The sequence below is a fragment of the Cavia porcellus genome, unplaced genomic scaffold (assembly GCF_034190915.1).
Source record: "Cavia porcellus strain 051 isolate PalLab524CR breed Dunkin Hartley unplaced genomic scaffold, mCavPor4.1 scaffold_20, whole genome shotgun sequence".
NCBI lineage: Eukaryota > Metazoa > Chordata > Mammalia > Rodentia > Caviidae > Cavia > Cavia porcellus.
This window is the reverse complement of record NW_026947503.1, coordinates 68,089,539-68,107,653: the sequence shown is the minus strand read 5'-3', so window position 1 is coordinate 68,107,653 and position 18,115 is coordinate 68,089,539. Positions and strand designations below refer to the sequence as shown.

The 18,115-nt window shown below is 40.4% G+C and overlaps 1 protein-coding gene across 3 annotated transcripts in view; it reads left to right on the top strand.

The window, feature by feature from the left end:
- Ptpn2 (protein tyrosine phosphatase non-receptor type 2) overlaps nt 1-18,115 on the top strand; it is a 78,726-nt gene that overhangs the window by 18,820 nt on the left and 41,791 nt on the right. For all 3 annotated transcript variants that reach the window (XM_063232013.1, XM_063232014.1, XM_063232012.1), the window contains exon 2: nt 9,566-9,656. In XM_063232013.1, coding sequence (XP_063088083.1) covers nt 9,566-9,656 — 91 coding nt within the window. The remainder of the gene's footprint in view (nt 1-9,565; nt 9,657-18,115) is intronic.

The window sequence follows — 18,115 nt, the reverse complement described above, 5'->3', positions numbered from 1 at the left end:
TCTTCTTCTTCTTCTTCTTCTTCCTTCTTCCTTCTTCCTTCTTCCTTCTTCCTTCTTCCTTCTTCCTTCTTTCTTCTTCTTTTGGTACCTGGGATCAAACTCATGACCTCACACTTTCCAGGGAGGCATCCCTGGCCCAGTGAATCTTTTAGAACTTTCAATGACGTAAGGAGTCTGCTGTGGCACACATGTGATAGGTTTTTTTCCACCACCTGGCCTAGAAATCAGCTGCAAGGCCATTGGTTGGATTAGATTGTTTCAATTAGGCTTTCCAAAGGAGCCTAATTTTTAAAACACCTTTGGAAAGAAGGTGGTAGACTTTCTTAACCTAGGCAATTCTTGTGTAAATATAAATTTCAAATACAGCTGATGACCTAAGTGGATTTTTTTTTTTAACCAAAGAGCAAATAATGGTTCAGTTCCGTTTACTGGTACGTTATTCCTTTGTATGTCATATAATATCTTCCCAAGAGATTATACAAGTGTTTGCTACCACTGACATGAGAGCCTGTTTTTTGAATGGCTTCATAATACTCATTTTGAAGATGCCATGATTTTATTTAACCCATTTTTTTCTCTGCCATTAGACATTTAGCTTATTTCTAGCTTTTAAATATCGTAAATAATTCTGTGAAAAATAACTTTATGGCAGATCAGATGGCTGTATTTTGGATCATTGGTACTGCACAACAAAAAACCTAACCACTGAATTATTCTTTACTTTTTGTTGAGCAAAAATCATTTTAAAAAGAAACTAGGCTTAAAGTTTTGGTTAAATTATACTTCAGTACAAGTATGTACTTACACACACACACACACACACACACACACACACACGCAGTACTGGTTGAACCTGGGGCCTTTACGTTGAGCTACATCCCTATGTCTTTTATTTTTTGTTTTGAATAGGGTCTGGCCAAATTGCCCAAGATGGACTCAAATTTGTAATCCTCTTGTCTCAGCCCACCAGAATGCTGGGATTATATGTGTGGACTACTACACCTGACCTTTGGTCATTCAAAGTTAGTTTTAATTAAAAATGTGGCTTGCTATTATACTAGATCAGTGGCTTTTACCTGGCTGCTGTTGGAGTTATGTTTGTGGTGGATCTTGCCATTCAGGAGAGATTTTTGGCTGTCAGAGTTATAGAGAGGGACACACTGCCCACTCCTGGCTAGAGGACAGGGATGATGCTGTTAGACATTGGGCAGTGCAGAAGATGGCACAGCCTCCAGAGCAAAGGATTGTCTCTCCTGAAAAGGGTGCCAAGATTGAGATACCTTGGATTAGCAAGTTTTACTGTTAACAGAGCAGATATTCTCAGCGTAGTGTTTAGGAGCGCTGTTTTAGGCTCTGTCTGCCATAGAAGGGAAAAGTTCTAGCACCAGAATACCATTAGAGCTGGTTTTGTAGTACTGTGTATGGTAGACCTAGGGCCATAGTGTAAGCCCTCTGCTTCCCTAGTCTCATTAAGAAACATCATGTCCTTTACTGCTCATGTAAAAGTGCTTGCATCTTGGATATTGTTGAAAATGCCTCATCAGTGTCAGATGCAGTTACTGTTGAGATTTGGTGATGCTGTGTGTTACTTGGGGATGTGCTTGGCAGTGTGGAAAGACAATAGGAACTGACCCAACAGGGCCAGTTTGTGTTTTTCAGGTGATATGGATTCTGGTGGGTGGCAATCCGGGCTGCTCCTGACCCTGTGACCTCCCTGCTGACCTGGCCCTCAGCTTTTGTGCAGGTTTCTTAGAACGTGGTTTTTACCTTGTGTTCTTCAAGATGTCTCCTGCTTATTTCACCTGTATTCCAGGCAGATCCAAATGAGGACGAGGGTCTGCGGAGCCCGTGTGTTTTGTTTTTATTGTTGGAGTGGTTTTTTTGTTTTGTTTTGTTTTTAATATTGGTACCAGAGATTGAACTCTCAACCATGTGCTTGCAAGGTAGATGCTTATGCTGCTGAGCTAAATCCCCAGCCCCAAGGGGGTTTGTTTTTTTGAAGTGATTCTTGCTGTGTTGCCAGGATAGTCTTGAACTTGTGGGTACGTGTGATCTCTGACCTCTGCCTCCTGAATAGCCAGGACTTTGGTGTGCACTGCGCTGGTGGCATCAGTTCTCCGAGCTGTTTCCTGCAGTCCAACTTGGTGATCCTGCCCAGGTCCATTGGCTGCAGTGTGTCCTGGGACAGTTCTTAGCTATGAGTGAGGCTGGGGAAATGTGAACATCAGTTGGGCTTGTTCTGAGTCAGAAAATCAAATGAAAAACCTTCAGTGAGGAAGCATGGAGAGTGAAATTGGTATCTCCGGGAGCTGCTTTTCAGGACATTGAGCTTTCTTCCTTCCTAAAGTCACTGAAGTTAAGGAAAGGTATGGAGAGCAAACAGTATTCATGTTGTAATAGTATTGTGTTTCTTAAGCTGAAGACTTGGAACAAGATTTGGCTGTTTGTTCCATTATGTTTTTCAGATTTTAAATCTCTTCCTGACTGGGACCCTCCCCTTTTTATTTTTGAAGCATCAGTAATTTAGTTATAGTATGCACCATTAAGGTCTTTCTAGGCGTCTCTTTACACTAGCACTGGCCAGTATTAAGTTTTTATAAGCCCCATTTTCAGTAGCAGGAAAATTAGAAGCCCTCACTAAGAGCTTCATGAAGAGAGGGATTCTTTAACATATAAAACTCTAGTAACCTTTTAAAATGCTTTGTCTTCAATGCAGAAGCAAAAGCAAAAGCCCAGTGTAACATTTACTGATAAAGTACACTTTTATTTGGGGGCGAGAAGGCTGGTATGTTTCTATTTTTACCTGATGAATTCTTTTTTCTTTTCTTTTCTTTTTTTTTTTTAATTTAAGGAGAAAAGAAAAAAAAAACAGTGAAAGGGTACAAGTTATACAGATTTACAGAAGAAAAAAATGAACAGTAGGAAATCATTAGTTAATGGATTACATATTGCCATCTTAGAAATAATTGTTCAAGTCACAAAATTAAAGCTTGTAGAGTGGACATTCCAACAATGATACTGTAAACAGTTCTGTTCAATGATCCAATAAAACTCTGTGATATCATTTTCTATCTTATACACTTAAATATACATGCAGTTATATAGTTTAGAGCACTTTCTTTTCCTCTCTTTTGTACAATGACTATTTCACATTTTGGGTTTCATTGCTCCCACGGTTCTTACTGCTTTTTTGGAAGAGAGTAAAACCAAATGAGACATAACAGAACAGAATCGGTCAAGTCAAAAGGGTGGACATAATAGATAATATAAAAACATAATACAAGGTGATCAACAATGGTTACCATAATGCCTCCCGCTATCTTTAATAGAATTGCCTGTATCATTAGTTATAATACAATTAAACAAAACAGTAAAGAACAAAACGAACAAAACCAAAACATTGGAGACATTGTAGGTCTTCAAAAGTAGATAAAAGTCAACGAGAATGGGCGTTATAATGAATCTCATTATCTTCACAGCTGATGCCTAATCTTTCGAACCTGATACTATCCAGCAAAACAGAATAGGGGAACATCAGTCAAAAACAAGATGGTGAGAGTAATACAGGGCTTCAAATCGAGATAATAGAAAGTCAAAGTGGGTTACTATATTATATCCTGCTATTTTTTCCCTTTAATTAAACGGATAAAAATAAAAAAGTAAATAATGGAGTGGAGATTGAGAAAAAAGAGGGCATAACAGCGGAACAGCGCAGATCAAAACATAACCATTTAAGCAGAATAGTGTTTCACCACCAGATAATTCCGACCCAAAAGTAGTTACCATATTGACTCTTTCCTTGAAGTCCTTGAGTACAACTTCGTATACTGTAGCATTAAGTATATCGAAACAATGTAAAACCATTTAAGAGAATGATAGCATTACAGAGTATTTAGAATCGACTAACAGAAAATGAACAATGGTTTCTGTATAATCTCCTTGTCTTTAAAAGGTTTTTGCTTATACTATCATACATAATAAAATCCAATAAGATACAACCTGTTTAGACCATTGGAGACAGAAGAACAAAAGCTACATGAGACTTCAAAACAAGATGATACTAAATCAGTATTACCTATTAAGATGTCATTTTCTCCAAAATAGCTGTTCCTATCATCCAATCTTCTCTGTCTCATTTCTGTTGAGCTCTTTTTCTGTCAGTAGCTGTCAGTTTGTCTTCTTCATTTTGTTCTCTGCTCCATTCGTTGTGGCCTCCCCGCCACTATTTCTGGGTTCTTTGTATTTTTCTTTTTTTAGAATATCCTGCAATACTTTCTGTAGGGTTGAATTGGTGGTTGCAAATTCCCCCAGTTCCTCTTTATCCTGGAAGCACCTTGTTTTTCCATCAATTTCCAGGGACAGTTGTGCAGGATATCTCAATCTTGGCTGGAGATTATTATCTTTCAAAGCTTGAATTATTTCCCCTCAAGCTCTTCGTGATTTGATGGTTTGTGCAGAGAAATCTGCTGTAATTCTGATGGGTGTTCCCTTGTAAGTGGTCTGTTTCTTGTCTCTGACAGCTTTTAATATTCTGTTCTTGTACTGGATTTCTGGAATTTTTATTATTATATGCCTGGGTGTTTCTCTGTTAGGGTTGTAGGTAGCTGGGGTCCTGTATGCCTCATACATCTGAGTATCTTTACCTTTTGCTAAATTAGGAAAATTCTCCTGGATTATTTCTGTGAGTAGCTTTTGTAGTTCACTTGTTTGTGTCCCTACTTCTTCTTTTATGTTCTTAATCCTTAAGTTATGGCTCCTCTTATCATCTTCTTGTCTTTGTATTATTGCTGTTTGTTTCTTTGTTATTTTTAAGAAGTTTTTCATTTCATTGTCCCATATTACAAGTCTGCTCTCCAGTTCAGATAGTCTGTCCTTAGTTTCTTTCAAGCTGTTATGCCAGTCTTGGATAGACTTCTTAATTTCTTGATAGTCCCTTTGAACCTGTTTCACGTACTCTATGCTTTCTCTGTTCTCTCCATCAAACAATTCTCCCCTCTTTTTCTGTTCTTCCATTCCACCATCTGTTTTTTCCTGGGTGGTGCTTAGCATTTCTCTAACTATTCTGCATACTTCTAGCTTCAGGTCGTTGATAACTTCATTCCTGAATTGGTCTATGAGGCTCTCTATATGGCGCTTAATGTCTATTGGTGCGGTGTCCGCTATTGCCTGTTTCTCAGAATTGGCCAAGGAGCCTTTCTTGTTGCTTCCCTTCCCCATATTCTCTGTTCCTTATATATATGCAAGCTTATATAGGAGGCCCAGCTTCCCTGCCTGTCAGCCACAGCCTGATCAAATTGCGCTGGCTAGGTGTACCCGCCCACCGCTGCGCACCAGGGAGTTATGGACTAGGCAGCCTACGCGGGAGTCAGTCGCCCCTCCGGGCCACCGTCAGGCTCTGGGATCTGGGTTAGGCCAGCCTACCAAGTCCGCCCGCAGCGTCATGCAGGCCAGGCACTTTTCACCAATCCTGTCCGAGAGGGGAATGTGTGGCTGGAGTCGCCACCGCGCCCTGCTCTTACAGGACTGCCCGAGCCCAGAAAGTCCTCTGCTGGAGTCAAACTGTGGTAGAGTGTCAGTTTCTCTCACTCACCTCGCCACAAGTCAGTGTACGCCTCCTTGTCCGTCCTGTTTTCGACTCTGTTCGCAGACTCCCGTTCCCAGAGCTTCTGCGCGTCTCTCCTTGCTGAGCCGCTGTGGCGGCAGCCCCCCAAATCGCGGTTTCCAATGGCACGGGGTCCAGCCTCCACACCGAGTCTTTTCTGTTCCTATTTTAGCGCCAGGACTGCATTCCAAGTTGGTTTCTCTCAGCCCAGTTCGTTCCTGAGTCAGCAGAGCATATCTCTATTGGCTCATGTCTTCTTAGTCTGCATCATTTCTGACTTCTGAGCCGAGCCTTTCAGAGAGCCTCCGGTAGTTGCTGTTATCTGTCCGCCATGTTCTCCCGGAAGTCCTCTTTTCTTTTCTTTTTAACTAGAACATCATGTAAGTTTATTTTAGATATTAGAACAATGTTAAAACTGAAAAGTTTAATTTTTAACTGTACCAAATCCTTTAAATCTCTTTAAAGTTATTCCTGCCAAACACTACGTACTCAATTCAAACTTTTATTTTTCTTCTGTCTTCAAATAACACATACTTAATTATAAGACAGCTGTTTGGTTTTCAATAACCACATTTAGGGATGCATTCATAGGACTGCTTAGATAGTCCAGGTGAAATAGTTAAAGAAAAAGTTATTTTCAGTGTTGTCTCAAAAATTCATTTGTATATAAAAATCTATTTTGATATCTGGAAATTTCCAAAAGGCTGCAGTCTTCATGCTAATTATGCCTTCTGAAACTCAAGTACTCTATACAAGAGCAAGCTAAAACCCATAAAGGTGAAGGTGTTTAATGTTAACCTTTTTTTTTTTTTTAATTTTGGTGCTTAGAATCAAACTTAGGACCTTGTGCTTGCTACGACCTTGCACTGTACCACTGAACATTATCTCTAGTTCTAGGTGCTTAATGTTAAATACTTCTTCTAAGCCTAGATTTAGATTAAAAAACTGGTATCAAAGTAACCAACATGGTCTTCCTACATTTTCAACAGTATTCAAACGCTATAGACTCATTCATCACTCATCTTCCTTTAAAATTTCTTCTTCTCATTCAAGACAGCTGAGGTGTATTTTACTTTGAACTTCCGCGTTTCTCATTGAAAACTCAAGAGTATAAAATATGTATAAACATTCTATAAAGTAATTTTGCCATGTAACTTGTTTGGAAATGAAGACTTTTGCATATGAGGATAAATAAAAACCAAACTTCCTTTTAAAGTCAGGTGACAGAAAACTCAAGCTTTGTGCATTGCTTTCATGTGTACCAAGACGTTTCTTAGCCACCAACAGTGACAGTCTAGAAAATTGCAAATATTGGGTATTGGACAGTAGGAGGAAAACATTAGTAATTCTGATGTCTCATCTTATAAAAAGTTACTGACCTATCAGACCCACTCCCTGCTTACCAGCTGATGCTCTAGCGTCAAACCAGTAGAGGAAGTCACAGTGACATTTATATTGTTAACACTTTGTGCTTCTGCATTTCCAAGAATAGAAATAATTTGTGTCAGTAATTCCTCTTACCCCAAATGCTGAAATACAGTATTGTAGACACTGAACTTGAGCAAATTTGGGATATTCTCCAACAGATAAAGAGTACCATAAAAAAGTACTGTCTAGATCTTCTTTCCTATATAATCAAACACTCACTGGCAACATTTTTAACAGCCTGTATTAGTTGATGCTAAACACATTTATTGTACTACAAGTCCATCTAAACTTTCCTTTTGGGTATTTTAAAATATGTTCAAGAAACAAACACCTCCTTCAGGTTTATTTAGTGGTGTTAACTTATAAGGATATCAATTCTAAAATTTTTTGGTTTTTTTGAGACACTTTGTAGCCCAAGCTGGTCTTGAACTCACAATGATCTTCCTGCCTCAGCCTCCTGAGTGCTAGAATTACAGGCATGTGATCAATTCTATTTTTTAAAGTTAGACTAACTATGGTATTTTGGACTTACTGGGGGAAAAAAGGACAAGAAAAAAACAAAATCACAATAACCTCTTTACGTCAGTTAAAGGCTATTATTGCTAGCTAGAATATTTAAAAAATTTGTGCTCTCACAATGGCAACAGTGGTCCATCTCCTGAGAGTCTCGGGAGGACTCAGGCTGGAGCACAAGTGATGTCTAGGAGTCCCACAGTTAGTCTTCAAAGCCCAGAGCACCACGAACATGCCAGCTTTGTCTGTGAGTCAGAGGAAACAATACTGCTGTTGCTTCTTTTTGTCTTTTAAAATAAGTAATATTTGTAGGTTCTGCTCTTCAGCGTGAAAGCAGGACATTTTTTAAAAAGCTAAATAATTTGAAATCATTTGATACCCGAATTTCCAGGTTACACATAGCTAATAAGCTATGAAAGTAAGCAGATTTTCCCAATTAAACCACCTCACAAAAACGAGAGAACTAAAACAGTCCAAACTTGATTATTTCTAAAAGTCCTTGAAATTATTAAAACTTTGGTGAGGGAGGGTGGAAAGAACCAAGAGCAAGAGAATAAGGAGGGAAAGCTTAGCAGAGCGGGCTGGGGACAGTGGGCCTCTCCATCTGATGACAGGCAAGTGCCAGAAAGTTCATTGGTGATTTGCTGGGTGATCTGTCTGTTGCATCTCTGCATTCTAACCAGAGGAGACTTAGAGGTTTTTTTGAAGCACATAGTATATGGTAGTTCTTTGTCTTAGTCTCAAAGCCAGACTTCCTGTAGAGTCAGTTGTTGACTCATGACTGATCTGGATGTGCAGGTAGGAGTTCTTACCAGTCGGTGTCTAAGACATGATTTAACATTTCAGTTCCTGTGCCTGGCCTTAGGTAAGTGCCAGGCATCCTAGTGTCATGATGGAAAGTCTCTTCCGTTCTTTGCATGGTCCACCCTGCAGCATACTTCACCTGCAGCGGTATTGCTGAAATAGGCAAGCTTTGCTAGCTCGCCCAGCTCCAACACATTAGCTGAGTAGAAAGGTAACCAGGGCTAACCTCTTTAACTGTGTGGTGGTACATCTCTGAGCTCGATTCCTGTACCTTTCAGTTTCTGCTCAGCATTGTCCTTGCTGCTGTGAGCTCTCCATGAGCTTGGCTCAGGTCATTCAACTAAGGTGGCCTCATCGCCTGGGGTCTGGAGTTGAGGGAGTGACAGATAAGTGCAGCCCTGAATCTGCAAAGAGGGCATGCCAGTGCTACCGCTTCCCCACAGGTGTGCACGGGCACCCTGCTCCCGCTTGCCCCAGCCAGACCTGCTGCCATAGTCTGACCTTTCACCCGTCGCCTGATGAAGCCTTGAAATAATATTTCAGTTGGGAGATAAAAGCTGGCTCTACAGGACACACAAGGTGGCTGGGTGCTTAGTGTATATAGTTTATAAGATTCCCTCGTGTGGGACACACACAAACCTAAGCGATCTTGAAACAAACCTCAAGCTTATCTGTTATTATTAATCATCTGTGGCTCTAGAAATAAATTTTATGCCTTTCTGCTGTCAAAGTAACAATTATGTCACATGAAAGTGAAGACATAGGTAAGAATGTAAAGATAGAGGAGTTGTGGTAGTTAGGTTAGTGTGATGAGAGAGTCAGTGTGATGTGGCTCATGCCTCTGTTGTGCTAATTCTGTCTTATTGCTGAGAGGTGCTGAGCAGGGCCTAGACTAGGCAGTCAGTAGATAAACTGCACAGACTTCCTGTGTCCGAAGGTCCTGGCTTCAGTCCTGGCACTGCCACTTGCCACCTATTTGATCTTTGGCAGATTGTTTAAGTTCTCAAAGCTTGGCATCCCTCATGTGTGAAGTGGGGAAAAGTAGTGTTTCTGTTTGTGTTGTTTGGATTAAATGAGCAGTGACATAGTCTGTATGCTTTACGTGCCACTCAGCGTGTCAGAAGTGCTTAATAGATGCTATTCTACACTGGCTGGGAAGATGCGTTTTGCTAAATAAAACTTAAGAGAGATATTAAAATATATTTTTGTTATTTTAAGGAAATTCGGAATGAGTCCCATGACTATCCTCATAGAGTGGCCAAGTTTCCGGAAAACAGAAATCGAAACAGATACAGAGATGTGAGCCCATGTAAGTACTTGTGGGTTCATGTGCATGTATATGTCGGTTTGTTTAGAGAGCAGGACAGGGACAAAGAAGGAGGCTGTGGGTTAGGGGAACAAGTGTGGTGATTCTTTTCAGTTTATATAATACATAGTCTTAAAAGCTTCACGGAATAATACAGTACAAGGAAAAATAATTGCCTATAATTATTTCACCTTTCAAATGCTGCTGCCATTATTTTGTTTGATATGGTTCCCACTGATTTTTTTTTTCTTTTTACGTGCATGATTTTTCTGTCTTTCAAATAATTATTATCATTGTTATATGTGTGTACATGAGAGCCATGTATATCATTTGCACATGATTTCATGGCCTTTAAGTATTAAAGTATTTACTAGTATACTTTAGTTCCCCACCCCATTCCTCAGTTACAAAAGTAGTGTGTACTCACTCTAGAACACTTGTGAAATATAGAAAGTAAAGAAAAATATTATTTAAAAACAGTGCCTTTTGGGTTTATAATCTTGAGGTTTTTTTTCCTGAATAAACACATGTTCTCTTCCATTCAAAATTGGAATCTTTTTGTTAAAATTATTGCATGTTTATAGTACAAAATAATGATATTTGTTTTGGAGAATAGGTACGTCCTTATTATTTTCAATCTCTTTTCCTCTAGCCTTTTTCTTCTCTTTATTTCCCTTCCTGTCTGATAGTTTCCTTCTATTTTTTGATATTTATTTTTTAGTTTTATGAAAAGAGAAACATGCAACTTTGTGAATCTGGCTTGTTTCACTTACCATCATGGTCTTAATTTCCATCCATTTTCTTGCAAATGACAATTTCCTTTTTCTTCGTGAATATTTTCTTTGTAATATTCCATCGTGTATATATGCACCATATTTTTCTCTCTGTTTATCTGTTGATGGCTATGTTTCCAAAGCTTAGCTATTATGAATTGAATTGCTATAAAGATGGAAATGCACATTACCACTACAGAGTCATGGTTTTAATTCTTTTAGGAATATATCTAGGACAGTTATAGCTGGTTGGATGGTATTTCTGGTTTTGGTGTTTGGAGGAATCTCCATACTGATTTTCATAGTGGTTATACTAGTCTACATTTCTTCCAGTGATGTAGGAGGAGTCATATCACCCCCGACCCTAGCCCTTGCCCCTGTTAGTTTTTATATTCTTCATGATAGCCATTCTGACTGAGATAAGATGGACTTTCAGAGTTGTTACAATATGTATTTCTCTAATGGCTAATGATAATCAACAGTTGTTTGTATACTTACTGAGCCTGTGTACTTCTTTTGAGAAGTGTTGTGCAGTGCATTTACCCATTTTTTTGATTGCATCATTTGTTTTGGATGGGTTATATATTCCAGACATTAGTTCTTTACATATTCTAGATATTAAGTATTGTAAATATTAATTTTCTACCATAAGAGATGTTTACTTTGTTGATTGTTTTCTTTGTTGTGTAAAAGCCTTTTAATTTGATGGTAATCCCATTTGTTGACTCTTGATATTATTTCTTGTGCTATTAAAGCTTGATTCATGAAGCCTTTGCTTGTGCTATGGCTTTGCTTGTGTTATCTTCCTGCAGTTGCAAAGCTTCTGTTTTATATCTAGGTCTTTGATCGAATTTTTTTCTACTTTAGTTCAGGGTGACGGGACCTACTTTCAGTCTTCTCTGCAATCAGATCTCTAGTTTTTCCTGCACTGTTAAAGAGACTGTCTTTCTCCAGTGTTATTTTTTAGGGCACCTTTGTCAGCACTTAGATGTGTGTGGGTGCATGGGATTGTTTCTGTGTCTCCTGTTCTTTTCTGTTGTTCTGCGTGTGTGCTTTTATGTCAGTACCTGTTGTTTCTGTTTTCTGTTACTGTAGCAGTGTTACATAATATTTAAATCCAGTATATTGATACCTCTTACTTTTTTCAGGGGTGGGATCCAGGATTACTTTGGCTATTCTGAGTCTTTTCTGATTGCATATAAATTTTAGGATTCTTTTTGTAGTTCTGCAAAGACCATTGGTATTTTTAATAGGATTGCATTAAATCTGTAGATTACTTCTGGTAACATGGCCATTGTAACAATATTAATTTGCTGATCCAAGAACAAGAAATGTCCTTCCATTTTTATTTTTTATTTATTTATTTATTTTGTCTTTTTCCTTTTTATCGATACCAGGGATCGAACTCACGACCGCCTGCTTGGAAGGCCGGCACTTATGCCGCTGAGCTAAATCCCCAGCCCCGTCTTTCCATTTTTAATCTACTTTTCAACTTCTTTCTTCAGAGTTTTGTAATTTCCACTGTGGAGATCTTTCACTACCTTGGTTGGGTTGATTCCTAGTTGTCTGATTTTTTTTTTTTTTTAAGCTGTTGGAAGTGGAATTGTTTCCTGATTTACCTGTTGGTGTGTTCATCATTGATATACCTAAATGCTGTTGATTTTGTAGTGTGCAAAATGAGAATCTTACAAACTCTGATTTCCTACCTAGCAATATATCATCAACATTTTCCTATTATAAACAATTTTTTTCATGACTTTGACAGTGATTTTGCTTAAACCTTTGCTTCATATAACAATCCTCATGGGTAGATATTAGACTATGAAGTATGCACATGGTTTTGTAAACAGTTACAATCCTAGAGTTTTTAAATGTTTCTTAACAGTTGGTGATTATATTTTTGTGTAGCTAATTCAGTAGGTTGTGTAGCTAATTCAGTAGGCTGCCTCGTTTTATCATATTTAATTTTAGTGAGCCAACCATAGGTTTTCTCTAGGGCTAAGTGTCATAAGACCTTACACAAAATAAGCTGAATCGGTAGCTTTCTGGTTTCTGCGTTTTTCTGCGTTTCTGCGTTTCATTGACTGGGCTGTTCCATGTGTGCCGAGCTTTCCTCTGGTACAGGCTGGATAACTGTTTAATACTACAGATCGTATCCCTGTCTAAGCATTGTATTTTTTGGTTGCAAGCAAGGTATTTAGGGCTGGCTACATAATGAAAGGTGTGTTTGTTTGTTTTTGAGACAAGGTCTCACTGTATACCCAGGCTGATCTTGAACTCGCAGTGATCTGAGTGCTGGGATTGCGGGCGTGCACCTGAAATATATTTTTATGTGAACAGAGTGTTTTTACATTGACAAGGTATGTTCTATGAAGAATGTATTGGCAAATTTTATAAAAATCAAATGAGAAGCTATCTCTTAAAACAGTGAATGTGTGTAATAAATTTCTTACAAAATACTGTATTTCCTTCCCTTAGATTCCTTTTCCCTCCAGCAGTAAGAAGTATTTGTAAACATAGGCTGTTGGAAAAGTGCTTTCCTCTTCTGTTGGGTGCTGTACCCGTGGGACAGGACAGTTGTCCTGTGGAATCTGTGGCTCCTAGTGCAGGACAGTCCTGGAGCTATGTGTGTTCTGAGCATGGGGTGCGCGCCACTGGTCTGACACTTAGCCATTCCCTGCCCCTCCAGATCTGTGGCTGTGAGTCACTGAGCTCTGAGACTAGTTTCTTAGGCAGTGTTATAAACAGATTTTGAAGAGAGTATTTTTCAGGTGTAAACTTTGCTTTGTTACCTTGAATTTTTTAAAAACTTTTTTTTTTTCTTTTTTAGTAATCTTGGGCTTGCCTGCAACTGTAAGTAATAAGAGTGATCCAGCCAGTATCCTCTGTGGTCATATCTTGTATGACACAGTGCGGTGTTATTTCTGGGAGGCTGACCTTGGTTGATGCAGTCCAGCTGGCTCCTTTCCTAGTCTAGGGCATCATTTGTGGATATGTTTGGGCCTGTGCAGGCTGGCTGTGTGCAGACTGTGGTCTCAGGATCATAAGCTGAACACAGGCCAGCAGATGGTCCAATACAGGGTCATTTGTTGACATCTTATAGCCTTCCTTGACCCCAGGGTTGCCTTCAGTTTTATGTATAAATTTTAATTGCAGTTGTGTATGCTCAGTTACATTTTGACTTCTTTCATTAGCTCTAGCAAATTGGTCTCAATGAAGAAAAATTTGTGAATTAGACCTGAGACCTTTTTTGTCAGATATTTATTATTTAAATCTCTCTCAGCTGAGCATGGTGGCACATGCCTGTACTCAGTACTCTGGAGGCTGAGGCAGGAGGGCTCACCAAGGGAGTTTAAAGCTAGCCTGTGCTATGTAAAGAGCTTAGAGTCAACCTGAGCTACATAGTGAGACCCGACCTCAAACTGCCCCACCTCAAAACAGTTTCTCAAGTAGGCAGGTATATGACGCCCTTGTGAATTTTCTCCCAACCAACTGTTGGTCACCTGTCCCAGAAGGCTGCAAGATGACATCTGTGGAAAATGTGCATGTCAGGGGCTGGAATCCAGGTCCTGGATCCGTTCCCGGCAGGCCCTTCCCTTGGGCATTGGTGTTGTCTGTCCAAGTGAGGACCAGGTAGGGCCACTACCCTCTGCCACCTCCCTAAAGAGGCTGCTCATTCTTGCCAGTGTCACCACAGGGTTTCTTGGTCTAAGCCAGTGCTCTGCAGCCTGCCATGAAGCTCACCTGCTGGGACTCTTCTCCTGACCTCAGAGCTGCTATCCTCCTTGTTACCCTCCTCTTCTCATGGTACTTTCTTTATCCTGGGTGACCTGTACTCTGGCAAGCATCGTAGAATGGTGGCCTCAGAGCGCCTGACTTCCTGTCCCAACCTCTTGTTGCTTTAATTGAGAGGGCATCTCTGACTCTCTAGTCCAACCTACCTGGAGACTCTGTGCTTGGTCTTCTCCATCCTTGAGCTGCAGTTGTGTGTGGGACTGCTCCAGTGACTGGCCTGGTGTGGCCTTGCTGGGGGCATGCATGCCCTGGTGGATTACACTGCCATCAGTCTGGTCACCTACCCCTTTCTCTCAGGAGTGCTAAAAATCAGGAAAGAACTCTTCAGTCCCCTGGAACCTCATGTTTGCTTCCTGTAGTCTAGCAAACCCTTTTTTCCTGCTGTCTAGCAAACCCTTTGTCCCTTGTTCTTCTCTGGCCCTTCCCTCCCTTGCCATCACCAGCCCCTCGCCATTCTTTCCAGTTGCTTTCACCTTGGCTTCTGGAATGCCCTGCCCACATCCCTTCACATAGGTGTGCATGCGGAGCACAGCCCGCTGCTGCTTTCCTATCTGGTAGCTCCCGCCTCCTTGACGTCCCCTGAAACTGATGAACTGTTGGCTTTCTGGCTTTCACATGCACCAATTTTCCCAGTCAGTTTTCTCTTCTTCCCTCCGTGACTTGTGACATCATCCCCAGGCCTTTCTGTCCTAACATCATAGTTCTTTATGAGGCTCCTTTCATGTTTTTAGGGCTTTCCTTCAACTGCCCTTACTTCTTCAGGGCTTTTCCTGCCTCCCTCCCTCTCTTCCTTGAGTGCCAGAGTGAGTGACCTTCTTTCTCTTCAGAGGTCACAGTGCCATTGTCCCCTCAGCTGGGACATCCTTTGTTACTGCCACATTTGTGCATGTCACATGTGGTTGCTCTCTCATGTCCTTTGTCCACCTTAGAGGCCACACCCATATCTGCCAGCACTGCCTGTAGGTGGCCCTAAGCCTCTTCTCCCGTTCCCCTGCATGTTAATGATATTCCCTTCACACAGGTGCTGAAACACCAGGCTAGAAACAGACTCCTCTTGTTCAGCTCCCACACCCCATGAGTGCTGAGTACTTTGAATTTCCACTTCCATAGTGTGCTTTAAGTCTTCTTCTCTGTATGTTCTGCCATTAGCCCTTCTAGTTGTTTCTGGGTCATCACAGGGCCTTCCAAGGTTCCTTATCTCCATTCCGTTCCCTCGAGTCCATGCTGCAGTACCCAGTGTGACTTCCATGGAATGCAAGTCTGTTTGCTGCTCTGCTCTCCGACAAGTGCTGTACAACTTTTAGAGAAAGCTCACTCTCAACTAGGTAGCCCAGGCTCGCCTTGAACTTACAGCAGTTCTGCCTCATCCTCTCAAGTGCTGGAATGACCAATGTGTGTCACTACCCTGGCTAACATTAAAGTTCTTTAGCAGTGTCATTGTATGCCTTTTGAGGATTGACCCTTTATGTAGTACTTTATATATACTTTCTTGCAAATTATTTATTTAAATAAAATTGAATTATTTGGCTGTCTTCCATCATGACTGGTTTTTAATACTTCCGTGTCTTCGAATATGTCGTTCCCTTTTCAGAAATTTTTTTCTCCTCTCTCTGACTTCTTCCCTTATAGTCCTCTTCCTGTAGAGTCAGCCCAGCAGCTCTGTTGTGACCACATCATTCAGCAGAGGAGGTCGTGGGAGAGGTGGTGGTGTTTCCACTGGTAGAAGGGCTTGACAGTTGTTGGTTCAGAAAACATTTGTTGGAAATCAGCTGCATCCCTGGCGGTGTGCTGTGTGGAAAACACTATGGTCTCTGTGCATCTCCTCCTAACAGCTCACAGTCCAGCTGGCTGGAGTGTGTGTCAAACAGCGTGCAAAGTGGCAGTGCCTGGACCTGGGAGATCCCTCGGGTTCTGTCACAAGCCAGAGCTGCCTTTAAAAGAATGCATAGGGCCAGATAAGTAGATAAATAAGAATAGAATAATTCTGGGGAAAAATTCAGCATCGCAGGTTTGTCTCTTCTAGATTTGGGTTGAGTAGACTTGGAAGTATGTGTTTTTAAAACATTAACTGATTTGATTTTCATTGGGATGATTGCTGAGACTGTCCTTTATAAGCTATTTGGAGTCTAAATAAATAAATAATAATAATAATAATAATAATGGGAAAGGGGAATTTTGAAGTAGCATTTGAAGTCTGCATTTTTTATTTAGCCATGATTCCCAAATGCCACAGGTGTTTCAGTTTACTAGCGAGACATGAGCAGATGGGCAAGAATTGGTTGGCTGAGGAACAAGAACTGATCCTGATGGTTCCTTTGGAACTGTCTTTATACTATTAGAGACCAGTGCCAGATTTGGAAGTGTTTTCGTACTGTGTGCTTACTGGTCAAAATCCCCCTTTACTCTTTGGTCTAGAAGGAAGTACAGTGCTCATTCAATGAACTGTCTTTTCCCTGGTGATGAATTTGTGAGTGTGTGCACACATAGGTGATATGTAGTGAAAAACACAATGAACTTAGTCTCTTAGCAGTTTTAGGTGTACATTAGATGTATGTATTGTTAAGTGCATGCATACTGTTATGCAGCAGATTTCTAGAACTTTCCAGTCTTGTATAACTGAAACTGTATCTATTGGAGAGCTGCTCTTCATTGTCTTCTTCAGGCCCTGGCAACCACCATTCTACTTTCTGTTTCTGTGAGCTTAATTACTTTAGATACTAAAAGAAGTGGGATCATACATTTTTTTTTTTTTTTTTTTTTGGTGGTTGGCTTATTTCAGTTGACGTATTGTCCTCAAGGTTCTTCCATGTGGAACAAACTGTAAAGAGGATTGACACAGAACTCTGATTTTAGATTGACAGATCATGTAACCCACAGTTCATTTCTGCTATAAAACAAGATTCTCAGTAAACACACTTTTCTTATGAGTTCTGGAAGAATTGAAAAAAACTTACAAGCTTCTTGTTATATGTACACACACAGATGATCTCAGCAGACAGACTGCTTTCATAGCTGCTGGAATGCAGTTGTTATTATGGAGTCATAGGTGTGTATGCAACTAGTAATTAGCTTCAGGATACAGTAAGTGAGAATGAACAGATTTGTTGGAAGAAATTGACGAAGCTATCTGCATGAACTTAAGACAAAATATTTATAAATACATAGAAAGTTTGGGTGTGGTTAAGCTTAATATAGTAAGAAAAATTTATAGAACCCTGTAGCCAACAACTAGAGAATGCACATTCTGCTAAGATTTACCTAAACTCAGTTCCCCAATGGTAAATCCAAGTAAGTACAGAATTAAGTTTTTAGCTTCATATGAGATGCCAATTAATAAATGTTAAAAAGAATGGTAAAACTTGGTGAAATTTTGGCTAGCAGCAAAAATATTTACACAGTAAAATTATCCTTCAACTAAACACTTAAATATAAGGCAGTGGATGGGGAATAGTTACTATAATAACTGTAGATAATGAGAGGATCCAGGACTCTATTCTTAAAAAGGGCAAAACTCAGGCCCATGAACATCTGGGCCCTAGGTTGAGTGCCTGGTTCCCTCCCCACTGTGTGAGGCAAGCAGCCACCCCACAATCAGTGCGCTGCATCAGAGCCTTGGCTGAACGTGATCCACGTGCCCTCTTCTCCAGGGCCTTCCTCCTCTGTAGGTAGGTGTGGCCAGGGCAGACACAGTCATTGGAGGTCAGTGGTCTGCCTTATGAATCTTTCTCATTGACTCTGTGGGTCCCCAAGGTACTGGGATGAAAAGAAGTCAGGCCTGAAGCACTGGTGGCTTGGCTGTTGTCCCAGGGTTCCGTATCTGAGCATCTTGGGCACCAGCAGTCTTCCCACGTGGCAGGGTGGCCTTTTCTGTGCTACATGACAAGCAGTTCCTCT